The sequence below is a fragment of the Barbus barbus genome (assembly GCF_936440315.1).
Source record: "Barbus barbus genome assembly, chromosome: 21".
Lineage (NCBI taxonomy): Eukaryota > Metazoa > Chordata > Actinopteri > Cypriniformes > Cyprinidae > Barbus > Barbus barbus.
Genome location: NC_136749.1, coordinates 204,257 through 222,836, shown reverse-complemented (window position 1 = coordinate 222,836; position 18,580 = coordinate 204,257). Strand labels below are relative to the sequence as shown.

At 38.9% G+C, this 18,580-nt stretch overlaps 1 protein-coding gene across 2 annotated transcripts in view; it reads right to left on the bottom strand.

Moving 5' to 3' along the window:
- Nucleotides 1-17,996, bottom strand: part of LOC306887292 (threonylcarbamoyladenosine tRNA methylthiotransferase-like) — a 266,928-nt gene extending 248,932 nt beyond the window's left edge. Inside the window, exons 1-3 of one of the 2 annotated variants that reach the window (XM_079444918.1) lie at nt 17,868-17,996; nt 17,331-17,499; nt 10,018-10,130 (exon numbers count right to left, since the gene is read on the bottom strand). In XM_079444918.1, coding sequence (XP_079301044.1) covers nt 10,018-10,130; nt 17,331-17,485 — 268 coding nt within the window. In that variant the 5' untranslated portion in view covers nt 17,486-17,499; nt 17,868-17,996. The remainder of the gene's footprint in view (nt 1-10,017; nt 10,131-17,330; nt 17,500-17,867) is intronic. The other variant, XM_079444919.1, reaches the window with a different exon arrangement.
- Nucleotides 17,997-18,580: the final 584 nt, after the last annotated feature.

Genomic DNA, 18,580 nt, shown 5'->3' with positions numbered 1-18,580 from the left:
CGCGCAGATTGATCAGTGTTTGACCTCCGCGAGAGCGATTCGAAAGCGTACGGAGCAGTCTGCTCTTTATATCGCGCGGTTTGTTTACTAACGTTACACACAGACTGAAGCGCGCGTGACGCTTGCGGTGATTTCAGCGTCTGCCGTCTCACGAAATGAGGACATAAACACATGAACAACATCTCCAGACCTGCTGTGAGAGTCACTTCATGAGCATTTTACCGTTTGATTCGAGGAAAACTAGCGTCATATCATACACACAGAACTGTAAAGGTATTCCAGGCAACCCGTCAAAATAAAAGTTCGATTTAACTCTGAAGACACTGCGGCAGAAATTAATATTGTTCAGCAGACAGTACATACTGCTACTACTAGGCTACTATTAAAATTATTAAAACTTTATTTTTCTTTTTAGTAATGATCACACAACAGTTATTCCATGTTTTAATTTTAATAGTAACCCCCCTTTGTTTGCCAAAATAAATAAACTTTGATTTTCAATAATTTAAAGAAATTAAATTAATGTTTTATGTCTTCATTTGAAAACCAGATACAGAACACAGAATTTCTGAGGAAAAATAAAACATTTCATAAGGCTATTTTAAGAAAAAATTTAAATAAACTTAGTTGTTTTTATGCATTCAAATAATTAGACATACTTCACCAGAATTTAACAACAATAAAACATGTGGTGAAAACCCCCACTTATGAAAGTGGATGAAGATTTTACATTTCTTGAAGTCTTTAACAACCTAGAAATGATGATTCTGTCTGAGCTATGTGTTTTAAAATGAACACGCACTAATGTAGACATAGCCTAACAGATGGTTAAACCGATGGTTGTTCCTTTGTGCAGTGGCTCAGGAGATGAGGCTTTGAGTCTGTATAAATATCAACAAGCTAAAAAAAAAATAGTTTTTTTAAAGATAATGTAATCTTATTAATGGTATCGAAAAAAGTATCATTCAGGAACCGGTATATCAGGATACCCAGCCCTATTCTGCATCCCATAATCCTAAACTTAACAACTACGACTACCTTACAAGCTGTTAATAAGCAGTAAATGAAGAGTTTGAGGCAAAAGTCATAGTTAATAGTGAATATGTGTTTATCATTCTAAAGTGTTAAATAATTTAGGATACAAATGATTGGTTATTGTCCAGCAGTGTACTTAATGTGTTATTTTCTTCTGTATGTCACTATTCCCTGTATGTAGATGTTTCAAACACTGCTTTATTTGCTGTAGACAGACGCAGAAGTGAATTCACAGATGAGAGTGAATGAGTTTCAGCGAGGCTTCAGAGGTAAAGATTATTTACAGCATTGTCTATGATAAGATATTTATTTTAACAGACTAATCAGACTAATGTATAATAGAACAGAACAGAATAAAGTAGTATGTGAATGTGTAAGTATCCATTACTGTGTGCCATGTACTGTACACACACACAATACAATCTGAAATATGTCAACAATAGTACCCTTATAAGGACATCTTTGTAACTTATACTCAAAAAGGTGCACATATAGAGTACCAATAATATGTACCGTAACGTACAACTATGAAACTTTTAGGGGTAAATGAGGTACAACGATGTGCTTTTAAGGGTACTGTCCCAGTGACAAGCTGTTGTATTTCTTTCTTTCTCTCTTTCTTTCCTTCTGTTTTATAATCATATAACAATATAATCATAAAGCATATTAAGCAAAAAGGTATTAAAAATAAAACCTGTCAATTAGACAAGGGTTAACTGAAAAACAAGAACAGGTATAACACTAGACATTCCGTCCCCCCCCACTCTTGAAATGATGGCTACGCCCCGTTACTCGTTCACGTCACACATCCAGGCCCAGAGCCAGCTGAGGTCCAGACCGCCGGAAAGGTTTCATGTTCAAAAGTAAAATTTGAACTTCTATTTAGTTTCATTTTTTTATTAAAGTTAATTTAGAAAAACGTTTGGAGCATTTTGTGTTCGTTAAATAATTAGTTTTTCTTTCTTAAAGTAACGATCAAGCGGCCAAGACAGACCGGCAGGGTGATCATAACCATGCTTGATCAATTTAGCCTTCTCAAATCATCAGAACTTGCCTAAAATAAAATCTAAATATACTAAAACAGTTCAAGCATATAATGTTTAAACGTAAACCTAGATAAATGTGCGCTGCATCAGTAGTTCATGGAGGCAGCAGCGCAATCAATTGCAAAACAAATTACGCTATAATTTTTGCTCATAAAAGAGAGTAATCCATCATTCGGAACTGTAAAGGGTCTACATTTATTTGTGTGCACTCACAATATCAACAAAACATTTTATAAAATAAAGAAAACCATGATGCGCTTTCTGCCGTCTCGTCTTGAACAGGAGCGCTTCACAAAAATGAACCGAAAGTCAGCGAATACATGCCTCACAGACATGATAAATATATCTATAGAAAGCTTTAAATTACCGCTTAACGAAATAAATCAAATCGAAAAACTCTTTCATTATAATCCGTTAAGATGCATTTCTCTCTAAAGGCACATCTAAAGAGGAGATGGCGAGTCAGGATCATCATCTTCATCTTTGCGACACTGACACAGAAAACACTTGTTTATTAGTAGATTAATATATCTTCTTACTATTCCGCCCGGACACATTGATGGTAATGACTTTTGCTGGGGCTTTACGGAAAGCTTTATTGTGTGTATTTGAAGCAGAACTCTTCAGCTGCGGGACGCTAAACACCGTCGAGCCGCTCTCAGTCGCCGCATGCTCTCGTGTTGTTTCCAGCGCGGCAATTTTTTCATCACTAAATGGATGTCTAAAATATAAAAATACGGAGAAGCCTAAAACAGGCCCGAGGCCCGGCCCGCGTCTGAACTATGATGGGAAAATTGGCCGAAGCCCTTAGAATCGTCTGGATTTATTCCAAGTCCAAGAAGGAGGATCGGGGAATAATGATGTGTGATGTAAACTGTATCAAGCGTCTATTTTTAGAGATTTTGCTGTCTGTAAATATATCAGTGTAGCACAGTACTAAAAGTTCCTGACACAAGATGGACAAAGGACAATGTAAAGAATGGGACGTGCTTGATGGTAAATAGATTAAAGTTCAACAAAGTGTGAAGAAGAACACAGTATTGGTCAAACTGCCCACCCCTACAGGGTCTATTCAGAAATAATGTGTAAATGGCAATGCCACTTTGGTAGCACTCACCTATTAACATACCCACTTTGATTTCAGCAAATCAGCTCACACAAACAATCAGCATGATTAATATTCATGAGTCAGACACTGTGCTGTTGAGAGAAGATGAGAGTAAACTTTGACTACAGTGAGTGATGAAAATTACATTAGTAATTTAGAAAATCTTACATTGCTCTTGCATCCATGAGTCACCGGAGGCTTTCAAAAGCATTTCGCTCTTTCATTTGTATTTATCCGGCATGGCATGCAGAATTAATCCATAACAAGTCCTGTCCTCTCAGGTCACCCATTGACACCGCTCTCCTTCAGCAGGTGGTCAGGGTAATGCATTCATTAAAATTGATGGCGAAAAAAAATCTGTTGTGGCTTATGTTGCTGGTGAATAAAAGAAGGGAGAAAGAAAAAAAAAAAACACAGTAGATAGCTTTTAAAAGCTTCGCTGAAAAGCCTCATTCTCTGCTGTCTTTTTCCACTGCAGCTCTAAACAAGCTCATCTTTGGTTTCCGCTTCACTCATAATGGCCTTCGCTGCCACTTTAATTACTTGTCCTTCTGTTAAGGGAGTTAAGGGCTATTTTTCTCTTCGTGTGCATTTGTGAGTGAGAAAAATGCTATTTTGCCATTCAAGGACGTTGACGTGGACCAAAGACAACTATTGGGTACATATATCTCCAGCCCACTGTCTTCACATACATCAATGCTAAGCAATGTTGGGCAGGTCTTGCTTGCACCAAATAACCGCCCGCACACACACACACACACACACACACACACACAGAGCCATGTGGATATAAATTGATCAAAGCCACCAGTTCACGCTACAAACCAGGGATCTGAGAGTTACTGCGCAGAGGTGAAAGGTCAGAACAGCAAACTGCCGCATTCAAAGCGACTGACCGCCGCCAAGCTCTGATTGCTACAGCAACAACCACATTGCTGTATACCATTTCATATCAATCCAGATTTCTTTCCTCTCCACATAATGGCAGCACAGAGACATGATTCAGGGTCTGAGCTCACGGGGTTGAGGGTGGAGAGCAGGCCATGGAAAGAGATGAAAACATCACTGGGACACGCTGAAGATGAATACATGTGATGTTTACACCCTAAAAGCAAGCACTCTCTTCGTCAAGAATAATACGAGTGTGTAGCTGAGGACTAGACAAGCTTTGGGACATGAAACCACATCATAAATGTCATAAAATTGTGTCTTGAATCAACAGACTGCTTTGTCAGCCATTTATATGCACGGTCACCATAAACCAGCCCGTCAATCATCCAGCTACAGTTAAAATCCACGCACACACTCCACATTACATTTCCACTGCTCCATGAGGCTAGATATTGATTCATTATTTACTTGACCGCTGGTTTAACATCTGGCATGTTTGAAGTTCTCAACTGAATCCTCTTTCAAAGCATAATGGCTTGTGGGTAATATCAGCCATTCAACAGAGCACAGATCTGCACCTCCAAAATCTACATCATCTACAATCTACTTTCATTTAACACATTATGCTCATCAGGGTTACACAAGGGTCTGACGATAGAAACACCACGAGAACTACATCAAACACGTACAACCTAGAGAACACAGCTTTAAAAGATCTCGTAAGTTCATAAACGCAGAGTATTGCAAGACATCATATTCCTGGTGCTGTAAATCACCCAGACAGACGCAGAAACTGACGCTACGGTTAACAAACACTGTCCTGAGAAAAACAGCAACGTTAGCAAAGCATGATGCAAGCTTTTACACCATTTAAGTCTGTCATTAATTATTCACACTCATGTCGTTCACCTTCGGAACACAAATTAAGATATTTTTGATGAAATCCGAGAGCTTTCTGACCCTCCATAGACAGCAAGGTTACTACCACAATCAAGGTCCAGAAAGGTAGTAAGAACATCGATAAAATAGTCCACGTGCCATCAGCGGTTCAACCATAATGTTATGAAGCTACGAGAATACTTTGTGCACAAAGAAAAAAAAAAAGCCTTTATTCAACAATTTCTTCTCTTCTAAGTCGTCGATGCGCATTCACGAGTAGCACAAAAACAAGGCGAAGCACGTTTCACATCAGCGTCGCAATACTCTTGTGAACGCAGGGCAATGTTTGACACGCAACAGAAGAAACTGTTGAATTAAGTCATTTTTTTGGTTTTCTTTGTGTACAAAAAGTATTCTGCTGCGGTCACATGGACTATTTTAATCAATGCCCTTACTACGTTTCTGGGCCTTGAACGTGGCAGTGGTGCTGCGGTCTATGCAGAGTCAGCAAGCTGATGATGCTGATATGCCATAACTCGCATGTGTGCATGAGTGATAAGATCACGTCAACAGAGGTCATTCTTGAAGTGAACTCTGAATGGGGATTAGCCTCACTGTTTTGCATTTCCTTGACTTTAAGAATGTAAGAGCAGAATGAGGCATGCGGTGTGAAGCTGTCAGCGGTCACTAGTGCAGCAGTGGACCTACTTACAAACTTATACTAAGAAACTTACTTATATTATGAAAATCAGTTTTTTTTTATTAAGTTACTCCCGTTTCTGAATAAATAAAGCAGTAATTCATAATCACAAGTCTGATTTGATTCATGGGTTAGAGGCTTTAGCCGACATGAATTCCAAAAAAAAAACAAAAAAAAAAAAACACGTAAATTAAATTATATAAATTTCTTTATTAATGTGTTAAAAAAAAAAAAAAAAAAATGTAATGGATTAGTAAAATAGCTTCAATCAAAGGAGCTCTAAAATAACATTCTCTGAGGCTGAAGGCAGTGTTGATGACTGCTGCAGATCATCGACGAGTTCAATCCACAAATAAACCGTTGAGGTAAGCACCGCATCGGTCTGAAGAAAACTTCAGCGAGTGACTTTTCCCAAAGCTTTTAATGTATACTCGTATCTCAAATGCATTTAATAATGTTTATTTAGTTCTATAAAGTTTTAAAGAAATATGCATTTATTTGTATCAGCTCAATTAAATTAAATCAGTTAAATCCAATATTGTGCATCCCTATTTAAAAGCCTGTCAATACTTTATTTTGAAAAAGAGTTTATCAGCTGAGAATAAAACCAGCATGGAGTGAAATGCAAACAGACATTGCGGTCCACTGAACATATTTCTCTACGAGACACGGAGCGAAGCAGCTTCCAAACTGCCCCTAAATCAGTCGTCTGAGCCTCCTGCCCTCAGTCCAGAATGAACTGAGAATTCCTCTCTTCTGGGAGATAGTCTCATCTGCACAGCTGTTCACAACCACAGCTCACGCTGGTCAGGAGCCGATGCGAGAGTGTGACTCAGTTTACCAGGCTTTTCATCCAATTCCCTCAGTCCTCCTTTACATCTCCTCTCTCCAGGTGTGGGAAGCAGCACACGAGGCTTGTCATAGCGCTGAACATTTCTCCCAGCGTCCAGGACTCGGAGAAACAGCGGTAGCTGCACAACCGGCAGCGGTCGGCTCTGAATCTGTGAGCGGAGGCGGCTGGAGCGTCACAGCAGACGCACGCCATCATTGGCCACCGCCGGCAGACGAAAAATGCTGCGTAAACCGCATCCAGCCACTCACAGCATGGGCTATTTCATGAATGAACAGGCAGACAAAGACGCCAAAAACACTGTTGATTCCATGCAAACATGAAGTTAAGTGCACAGATGTTATAGTTTGAACACCCTACAGACAAACAACTGTGAAACAATACATTTAATGATTTACATGCAACATTTCATGTGCATGTTATTAAATGTTTTTTCCACTAGAACAGCAAGTAAAGTATGCGTGGAAAAAATACTGCAAACCCATCCAAACGCCATAAAACAAGGAACACTTAAACATTAAGGAAATACTATGTTCATGATTGGGGTCAAACTTTAAGACAAAGCCTGAGCATCACAGAAGAGGAGACTCCGAGCGACTGCAGCTCGTTTGACTGGCCAATACTGCCACCTACTGATGGGTTAGGGTTATGCTTAGGATAAACCTATGATTCAGATTCCTAGAAGAGGATGATCCATAATTTTTCAAATAAATGCAGTGTGTGTATGTGTGTGCAATAAACTGATGACAGGTACATGATACTGCTTGTTAAATATTGATATCTTCATAAAGATTATGTTGTGTGTGTGTGTGTGTGTGTGTGTGTGTGTGTAAAAACAGTGCTTTGCAAAAGTATTCATAAATATTCATTATAAAAAGGTCTTTATTTTTTTCATATTTTGTGTTGCCTTGTTCACTGCTTTAAATTACTTTTTCTTCCACATAAACACAACAATGCAAAAAGCGTAGACGTGATAACTGCAGATTTATTGAGAAGTAAAAACGGAAATAATTACATTGCATAGGTATTCATACCCTTTTCTGGGACAATTTAGCTCAGGAGCATGTTACTACACTTGAGTTCAGTTGAATTGGTATGATTTGGAAAGGCACACCCCTCAATAAAAGGTGGAACAGCTGAAAATGCACATCAGAACAAAAAGCCAAGACCTGAGGTCAAGCGTTTTTATTTTCTGATCTGACCAGGCTTTATTATGACTGTTGAAACTGTGGACGCTCATGGAGCACACAGCACATCTGTGCTCGATTCAACATCCGTGCGCTTTGAGCTTCGACTCTGCCAGGGTCTAATGCGAGCCGTAGTTCTCATATTCTGATAACTCCAATCGAAGTCAAGTCCGTTTCCATGTCCAAGCGCTCCTTCAGATCCCAAAAGCAAACAACAACCGATGCCAATATTCACTCACAGCGTGCTGTAATACTACTGGAAAATGATCGAAATCATGATCGGCTTCTCATCATTTCTGAATGGTTCAAATACTGGTGTCCTGGACGCCATGAGCCCAGAGACTGTAGTGAACACTGAATTTGTAAAGCTTAGCTTAAAGGTGTGATATGAATAAAGTGGTCATAAACAGCTGTTGAGATCTTGACATCTGTCAAACAAGATGACGCAGCGCACGCAGCTACTCCGAGAAGAACCATGTTCAATATTATAGAGCAAGTTGCCATTATTTTACTAGTCATGGAATGGGAAATGTTACATTAACCTGTTAACAGCGGTTGTGTGTGTTCATGTTTAAATAAAGAAGTGATTTTAATAAGTACTGCGTTTTCTTCACTTCTAATTTTTGATTTCTTAGTTCAAGTCTATTACACGATTAAAACAAATCTTACCACATTGCTACATTAAACTCTGTACACATTGAAACTGAATTAGAAGTGTGTTAACTGCATGACTGCATTGGCGCCGGCGCAACTATGGGTTAAAGAGATTAAAATAGAGCTACACAAGTTAACCGGTTGAAGTATCAGTTTTGATGTTAATATTTATTCATCATACTGCTGAACGTGACGGTATTTTCTCTTGTTATTTCATAGAGAGCTTCAAAGAAGAGCGAGAAAGCCAGAGTCTCAGGTCAGCTGTGACCTGAAGAAGAGAAGATGCATGTGTCCGTGTTTATCAGTATCCTTATGTTCAGTGAGTAAAAGAGAAAACTAAAACTAATTTGGCTGATAAAGCCCTAGTCTCATGCCCTAGTCACTTATCAGATTCTTCGTAAGTGAAGTGGTATGACCATTTTATTCAAGCATCTTTAACACAGTGACTTTTTAAAGCAAATGTGGCTGTGGTGAAGTTAGTCAATCAACAAAAGAGTTACTGAAATCAACACTGATCACTGTCCTCATGCACCAGGTGTGATATTTCTCTGGACTCAAGATGTCTTGAGCGAGAGGTGACTCATGTAGCAGATGACCCAAGCGTCACCAACACAGCGAGCTGCTCACTGACCCCTGAAGATAAACCACCACTGCAGACCCCTCTGTAACTTTAGCACGTGCCACTGCACCAATACCACCACAACCCTCCACACACTGGCCACAGAATCAACAGGGTTATAAAGCAGTGTTATATACATTCAACATCTCATCTGCAAGTCATATAGAGCAAAATAAAGGCAAGTGAAAAACATTTCGTTTGTGGATAAACCAGTGGCTCTTAAACTTTTGTGAATTATCTCTATTAAAACACCTGACACGATAATTAAAACAGTCCTAAACTAGATTCAAGCAAATCAAACAAGCACTTTAACAATTAACGTAATAATGCTTGTTTGTGTTCACTCATACAAAAGGGTTTAACGTTAGCTAGCTTTAGCTGCTTTATTGCAGAAAAACTCATTCTAGTCTAATTAAAAGCTATGCTGTTTTTCATGTTCAATAGAATAAAGCTGCTTGCATTAAAGCAATCAATTTTACAAAGTGCTTTATAAATAAAGGTGACCTGACATGACAAGATTTATTTTTGCCTCAAAGCAAAGAACGAAACTGTGATTACATCAGGGCCTTCACATGACAGCATTTTTTGCCTGTAGTTTTGTCAAACTTCCCCAGTCTACAGGTTCAGCTTTGTTTGCGCTCCATCACGTTCTCATAAGAGCGTCTTCTATTGGGATGCTGGAGGACTCAATTACAGTCTTGAGCTGCAGCGTCACACTGGTCAAACAGCACTACTGCAGGCCCTTACATTAGGTTACATTAGACAGAGGATTCGTTTTACAAACGCAAATAAGCTGCAACTATAAGAAGCAGAAGAGGCAGTAAGTAAAATCTCTTACAGTAATTAAGACAAAGTCAACAACACATGGAATTAATCAGTGGTTTGGTCACCCGTCTAGCAGGAGTTCAAACTAACCTTACAATCAATATTATAACAGTATTGCCCAGGTCAGGCTGTTACTAACAGCAGTGTCATGTAGTGTGAAGATAAGACTGAAAACTGCAGATTGCTGATGAGTGCGAGGCAAGGAAATCATGCAGGTGTTCACCTGTGATCTTGTAGCCGCTGGCGGCCAGCTGTCCGGCCATGTATTCTCCATCAGAGCTGTTGTGAGAGCAGCCCCACGTCCTCACCCAGATCTTCTGTGTGCCGGGAATCACACTGAAACAAGACAAATAGCTCTTATCAACAGGCTTGTTATATTCTGACACACATGGATCTAATAAAAGACACGAAGCATGAAAACAGTGGAGGAAAGTCTGAATCTACACCGTTCAAGATCAGATTACATCTGGACAATCTCCACATTGTCAAACATTTACTTCCAAGCTTTGTCCACTAGATGGCGATATTCAGTAAGTGATCTGTAGCGGCCACAATAACATGATTCACTAAGATGTTAATTATATGCTCATTTCTGTCATAACATGTTTATTAGGGTTGATTCTGCCATTAAAAGTGTGACTAAAAATGTAATATGACACGGATTAAAAATGTACCTCAATTTTTGGAAAATAATGCAGGGTCTCTTATACCCCTTTTCCACCAAGGCAGTTCCAGTGCTGGTTCGGAGCCAGAGCCTAGTTTCAAACCGGTTCTTTGTTTTTCGACATCCAAAGCACCAGCTCCGAACCAGGAAAAGCGGTTCGTAAGTAAGTAGCACCACAACATTGCTGGGCTAGAAGGAAGAACCGCTTGCGTCAGGGGCTGGTGGCTGGGGTTACCGTGACCAACAAGACGAACAGATAGGTTCGCAAAGCGAACTGTGGGTCAGAACTAACCAAGATGCAGAGGAAGGACACAGGCTGCTTCTCAAGTCTAAGAACAAAGATTGCGTTCCTGGCAAGATGACAAAAACGCACGTACAGAGTTTGTTAATGTGTGTCTTTGTGAGAGCGAGATGTGCTGTGATCCTGTCGTCCAACACATGTTAAGCAGCGAGACAGAACCACCCAAAGCTCAATAAATAACACACCACAGGAGTTACAACCTAGCAAACATTTACTTTATCATTTTATATTATTATTTTACCATGCGGATTTGTGCAAATTAGTATGCATAGTTAATGTTACTTATTTCAGACTTCTGTATGACGTCTGTCTACAGTCTTCTGTGATTTAATCCGATTCAATGATCTATGCTAAGCCAAGCTAAAAGTGCTACCGCCAGACCCGGAGATCGGATGAATGGATTCAAAAACAGTAAAACTCAACCGTTTAACTCTAGGGGAGTTGTAAAATGAGCCCATTTAAAAAAAAAAAAAAAAAAGGTGATATTAAGTGAACATTTGACATTTTAAATGTAGCCTACATTTTAAACAGAATATTGTCATGTTTATTCTATTTTGCAACGAAATAATAATGGTTCCAATGAAATCCGTATCATGTGGTGCGCGTCTCCAAGCCACATACAGCAGTGTTTCATTAGTGAACGAGTCGGAGAGTCAGTGATTAATAACCCATTCATAACTACAGTATTTTACTGAACGAATGGATGACGTGACACCTGGCTCATTAAGACAGGGACTTGCCGCCACAGTTTATTTTTAAATCTACAAGCGAGTCATGTTCTTAACATTAATGGAATGTTAAGAACATGACATACAATTAATAAGGATAGATTGTCTCTATAAAAGTACCAGTAAGTCACTTTACGGGAGCGAATATTGTCCTTTAATAGAAAAGGTGTGACTGCGGTCTGAGTGGAAGGGAGCCCCAGGGGTCCTGATCTACAGCCGGGTACTTTCACGAGTCCTCTGTGCTTAGTGTTGGAGCTGAACACATACAGAGGGTATAAAACATCTGCACATCCTGCAGACTGCAGCTTTTTAAGGTGTAAAAAAAATTTAATCATGTTAGATCTTTTTCTACATTTAAATTAAAATTAACACCAACAAAAATCACGTAAGAAATAAACTATTGAAAAAAAAACCTAAAATGACTTGCCTTATTATAAAAGAGTCTACCTTTATGCAAGCATGTACTCTGTTTGGATCTGCACAGTAGTTCTGGGGTCATTTGGATAAAGCCACTCAGAGTAAAATTAAAAATCCTAAGAATGGTGTCATTTTGCTCTTATTCCTACATTTAAGAGTAAGTGCGATTCACAAAAATACATAAGTGTTAAGGCTGTGATCTAACCTAGTTATGATGACCGTGACATGTTGAAACCACACACTCTTCAACACGGAAAAGTGTTTTAGCTTTGCATATCAGTGGACTTTGGATAAATGTGATTCATAGGTGAACAAACAAGGGAAATCCATTGATATATTCATTAACTGCATTTAATGAATTTATTAACTCATTGTGTTTAATATCATTATTCAGGTTGCATCTGTAATCAGGGGGTGAAAAGCAAATCTAAATGTCAGTAAAACATAAATGTAAACCCTGACAGGGTGATCAGGACCGAACATTGTAACGGTGAAGAGCTTCTCAGATGAGTGGGCAGTTATTAGAGCACTCCTATCAACAACGGTCAGTGTGATCTTAAGACTTAGGCTTTTAGCTTCTTTACAAAAAGCTTCTACACTTAGTCTATACAAGTCCTAGATTTTTTAACTTACTAAATAATGTGGTACGAATTATTTGTGTGTACAGTTACACCCAGGGACGGGATTGGCGAGTGTCCTGGGCACCAAGTGATTAAAACAATGACTAGACTTAATATTTTTCATGTTTTGTATATATATTATTTTGCTGGAAAAGATGCAGATACAAAATTAACAGTTAATGATATAATACATACAGTGAGAATATAAAATGTATGCATTTATAAAGAATTGTGATAGGTCACGGTGCATTTGCCCTCCCCGTCAGAGTCGAGCCCGTCCCGCCAATTTACATCAATACCAAATTAAAAATGGATAGGCAGCATCAGTTGTGCAAAACAAATAAAAAAAATAAAAAAAAGAGAAAATATCACGACACATAGCCACCCTTCAAAAAGTACCTGCAATATCAAGTTTTCTTCTTTGAAATGAAAAGACAGACATCGGCGGCAGCAGAAGGCACTAGTAGACCGATACTCAAGCAGCAGCTAATGTTGTGAGCGAAGGCGGTAATGAGGTGCAGGAGAACGGAAGCAACAAAGAGGATGATGGGGCTCACGAGGTTGATGGAAATACTGTCCCACGTATTTACCGGACTTTACCATCTCAACGGACCCTGAAATATGGGGAGCCATCACAGACCACGTCAAGGAAGCTGCCATTTCTCAAGGTACTTCAGCCTATCAGAACATCTAAATACCCAGCATCTGTGCGGGACTTCGGTATAGGAGGTAAAACGCGATCACTTACCAATGATTTATTGCATTGTTGCCTCCCAAACAACGAAGTAGTGTCTAGAGAGTGGTTAATTAAGGATGTAAAAGCACGAGGCTGCTGTGCTCCGTCATAAACTTGACAAACTGGAGACATCAATAACGACGAATCTATGGGATACTGTGCTGAGTAGGTTCAAAGCCACAAGTGACGCATTGCAGAAGTGTGACAAACTTAGACACTGCACAGCCAGCGCTGGAATCTCTGCATTCGTTTGTGGCAACACTCAGAGATCAATTGTCTCAGTTTGAAAAGTCATCTCGGGACATGAAGTGTGTGACTCAATTCTATCAACACGAGACACAGCGGGGGAGAAAAAGAAAAAATATTTGCAGATAAGTCCACGGAGAATGACGAGATCCTAAACGGAAGTCAGCGATTTAAGGTGGAAACATAATGTGATCGTTAACAGGTTGCTGTCAGTCATACAGGGACTTGAATGGACTACTTGGGGTATTGTTTTAAACCGATACAAACTGTGATGTGTGCTCTCATCCATACATCCAGATGACCTGGACAAACACTTTGGAGATGAACTTCAGTTCAAGAATTTTGTGCGGGAAGAGAAAAATCGTTCACCAGAGGATATGCTGCAAATTCTTAGAAAAAAATGGGTTACAGAGTACTTTCCCAAGTGTATTAGTTGCCCTCAGACTATTCTTAACCCTGATCCTTTCAAGAGATCCTTTTCTCAACTCAAGAGAGTAAAGAATGAACTCAGGACAACCATGAGACGGAAGCGGCTGTCTGCACGCTCTCTACTGGCCAAACTGGTCAAGGGAATGGACTGAGGATTTCATTAACGATTAATGCACAAAGTAGAGAAAAAAAGATGTTCTGCTAAAGGTAAGGCTTATTTACCATTTTTTTTGGGCAAATGTGTGACGCTGTTGTCCATTTAGAATTAGTGGAAGGGTTGTGTCTTTTATCTGGTTGTTTAGAGATGCTTGTAGAGTTCAGTGGGTGTGTTTTGCTGCCGTAAGTAAATTTTATTTATATAGCACATTTACACATAGCAAAGTTAACCAAAGTGCTTAATGTAACAGAAATTAAAATGAGAAAAGAAAACAAAAAAAGCAAACAAGACAACCAATAAAACATCAATAAAATTGAAATTAAAATGCTAAGGAAAAAAGATATGTTTTCAATCTTGATTTAAAACTGGTAATGGAAGCTGCAAGGCGGCAGTCTAGAGGCAACTGGTTCCATAGACGAGGGGTTAGGAAATGGAGAGGAAATGGTTGCCCAGCTCCTCATTCTCGTTTTTTGGGGACCAAAAACAATCATTTCTGTTTTATTCTCATTTAGTTGGAGAAAGTTATTCGACAACCATAATTTAATATCTGAGATACATTCCAGCAGTGGTTGAATGGACTCACCAACTTTTAGTGGGAGGTACAACTGTGTATCATCAGCATACAGATGAAAAGAAAGATTGTGCTTCCTGATAATATCCCCCAGAGGGCGCATATATAGGTTAAAAAGAAGTGGTCCCAAAATAGAGCCCTGAGGTACTCCACTAATAATTGGGGCAGATGAGGAGAACTTGCCTAGCTCTACAGAAAAAGACCTGTCTTTGAGATTGAGTTGAACCATTGTAAAGCTGTACCCCTGATACCGATCAGATGTTCTAACCGCCCAATAAGAACATTATGATCCACGGTATCAAAGGCAGATGTAAGATCGAGTAGAATCAGTACCGCATTTTTACCGGCATCAACTGCAGCCAAAATATCATTGAACACTTTAAGCAAAGCAGACTCTGTACTGTGATAAGCAGTGAAACCAGATCGAAATGGTTCTAATAAATTAGCTGTATTTAAGAATGTGATCAACTGTGATTGGACAACTTTTTCTAAAAGTTGACTAAAAGGATAATTTCGAGACAGGCCGAAAATGATTAAAACAACCTTCATCCAAACCTTGCTTCTTAAGCAACGGCTGAACAACCGCATGCTTAAAACAATTAGGAACCACACCAGTATCCAAAGATGAGTTAACCAATGCTTGGATACTGGGTCCAATTACTGGAAAGGCTGCTTTTATGATCTCAGGAGGAACAACATCTAGTGAGGAGTTAGTAGTCTTCATTTTGTTAACGAGATCAGAGAGTTCAGTTAAAGAGACATGTTAAAAATGACAAAATAAAAATGGACTAGCAGGCAAATTTAAAGACAGGTCTGAGAGCTGTGAAATAAAAGATAAGCGAATGTTACTCACTTTATCAACAAAAAATGTCAGAAATTTCTCACAGAGCCCTGCTGACAGTTCCCTAGAATACTGGGAATTTGGATTAATAACTGAATTTATCGTGGAGAATAAAATCTTAGGTCTATGACAGTGTGCAGAAATCAGCTCCGAAAAATATTTTTGCCGTACGTCTCTGTGGTGCTGAATTCAGCTGTTGATACATCTTTTATTTGGTATGTTTGCAATGTTTTTTCAGACATGGTTTTGCATGTAGTCCTCATACATGCCGTTTATGATGGAAATAAAGATATTTAGTATGAGATGTTCATGTTGCGCTAGCATGCAAGCTGTATTTGGGGGGGGGGGGGCACTACATGGTGTTAATCTGGGCCTGGTTACACATCTACATGAGGATTATTAGATCTATTCAGTTTTAAAGTGGCAGAGCTGTGGCATCCAAACAACAAAAGACCTGCCTGAAGAACTTAAAGCACCATTTTAATTTGTATATTTGTTCTATTGTATTTATTTATTTGTGCCACGGGTTGTAATTTGTTCTTATTTTATTACTGACTTCATTTGTCTTTGATAAAGTCTGATAAAGTTTGAACTTTGTATAAATTAAGATAGTAGTTTCTTCTGTATAATTACATTTGGAATTGGGAAATTGCACAGGTATCTAAAATTTAGATTGCTTATTGATTATAATTTATTATGCATACACTGTTATCTAGGTCAAAACAACAACTACTTTAAATAAATAAATAAATAGAATAGAATAGAATAGAATAGACACCCTTAAGGCTGTGGCAGTTTTTCCCCGTGGTATCAGATATTGATATTTTTAACAGTATTGAAGCTAGAAATTGCAGTATCATGAACACCAATGGGTTTTAGCACACTTTTAAGGCAGAATGAGCAGATTTCCAGTGAAGGTGTGTAAGAGCAACTGTGCTACACCTGTACACTGAGTCTGAGTCTCACCTGTCTGCTGTGTGCTACACCTGTACACTGAGTCTGAGTCTCACCTGTCTGCTGTGTGCTACACCTGTACACTGAGTCTGAGTCTCACCTGTCTGTCTGAAGCTCTTCTGCTGGCTGGGCCGGCTGTTTGCTACACCTGTACACCGAGTCTGAGTCTCACCTGTCTGTCTGAAGCTCTTCTGCAGGCTGGGCCGGCTGTTTGCTACACCTGTACACTGAGTCTGAGTCTCACCTGTCTGCTGTGTGCTACACCTGTACACTGAGTCTGAGTCTCACCTGTCTGCTGTGTGCTACACCTGTACACTGAGTCTGAGTCTCACCTGTCTGCTGTGTGCTACACCTGTACACTGAGTCTGAGTCTCACCTGTCTGCTGTGTGCTACACCTGTACACTGAGTCTGAGTCTCACCTGTCTGCTGTGTGCTACACCTGTACACTGAGTCTGAGTCTCACCTGTCTGTCTGAAGCTCTTCTGCAGGCTGGGCCGGCTGTTTGCTACACCTGTACACTGAGTCTGAGTCTCACCTTTCTGCTGTGTGCTACACCTGTACACTGAGTCTGAGTCTCACCTGTCTGCTGTGTGCTACACCTGTACACCGAGTCTGAGTCTCACCTGTCTGCTGTGTGCTACACCTGTACACTGAGTCTGAGTCTCACCTGTCTGTCTGAAGCTCTTCTGCTGGCTGGGCCGGCTGTTTGCTACACCTGTACACTGAGTCTGAGTCTCACCTGTCTGCTGTGTGCTACACCTGTACACTGAGTCTGAGTCTCACCTGTCTGCTGTGTGCTACACCTGTACACTGAGTCTGAGTCTCACCTGTCTGCTGTGTGCTACACCTGTACACTGAGTCTGAGTCTCACCTGTCTGTCTGAAGCTCTTCTGCGGGCTGGGCCGGCTGTTTGCGTGGACGAGGCACGATGCTCCTCCGGGAAAACTGTCTCTCGTGAGGAGTGGGGTCAAAGGTCGTCACCATGTCCTCTATATCCTCCAGCGGAGAGTCACAGACAGACGGCATGATCTGAGAAAACACTGCAGAGTAAAGCTCTATCAAATCAACACAAGTGTCTGTTAGCAGTGACTGGAGAACTCAATGTTACCCCAGAATAATAAAACTGCAGAATAATACTCAAACTGAATCTGTATTCCTCAGAAACAGCTCAATCCTCCACAAACGCGCTAATGTGTGTGATTCACTTATTAAACATAACAGATCAGCTCATGGTTTCTCTAGAACAGTTCACGACAGAAGTAATATCTAGAGATAATATCACGAGTAATATCTAGAGAGCAGCAGAGCAGATCAGCAGGAGAACAGAAGCCATGTTTCAGAACTCAGCGACTATCCACGTGTTTGTCTTCCACTAACCCTCTATAAACACTGAAGAGCGACAACTCACCGGGAAGACGGAAAATACAACCACACCGAGAAACACCGACAAATCCGCAGCAGTTTGAGAGAAAAGCGAGTTCTTCTTCTCTTTAAACGATTGTGTTCGCGTTTCCCCTTTAACCTCTCGACGCGATACGGCAAGCGATAGAGGACACACCGCACACACTTGCTTAGCGTTATTATATTACATTATATTATATTACACTTATTATATTATATTATATTACATTATATTATATTACACTTATTATATTATATTATATTACATTAATTATATTATATTATATTATATTATATTATATTATATTATATTATATTATATTATATTATATTATATTACATTAATTATATTATATTATATTACATTAATTATATTATATTATATTATATTACATTAATTATATTATATTATATTATATTACATTATATTATATTATATTATATTACATTAATTATATTATATTATATTATATTACATTAATTATATTATATTATATTATATTATATTATATTATATTATATTAATTATATTATATTATATTATATTATATTATATTATATTATAGTATATTATATTATATTATATTATATTACATTACATTATATTACATTATATTATATTACATTTATTATATTACATTTATTATATTACATTATATTATATTATATTACATTATATTATAATACATTATATTATATTATATTATATTATATTATATT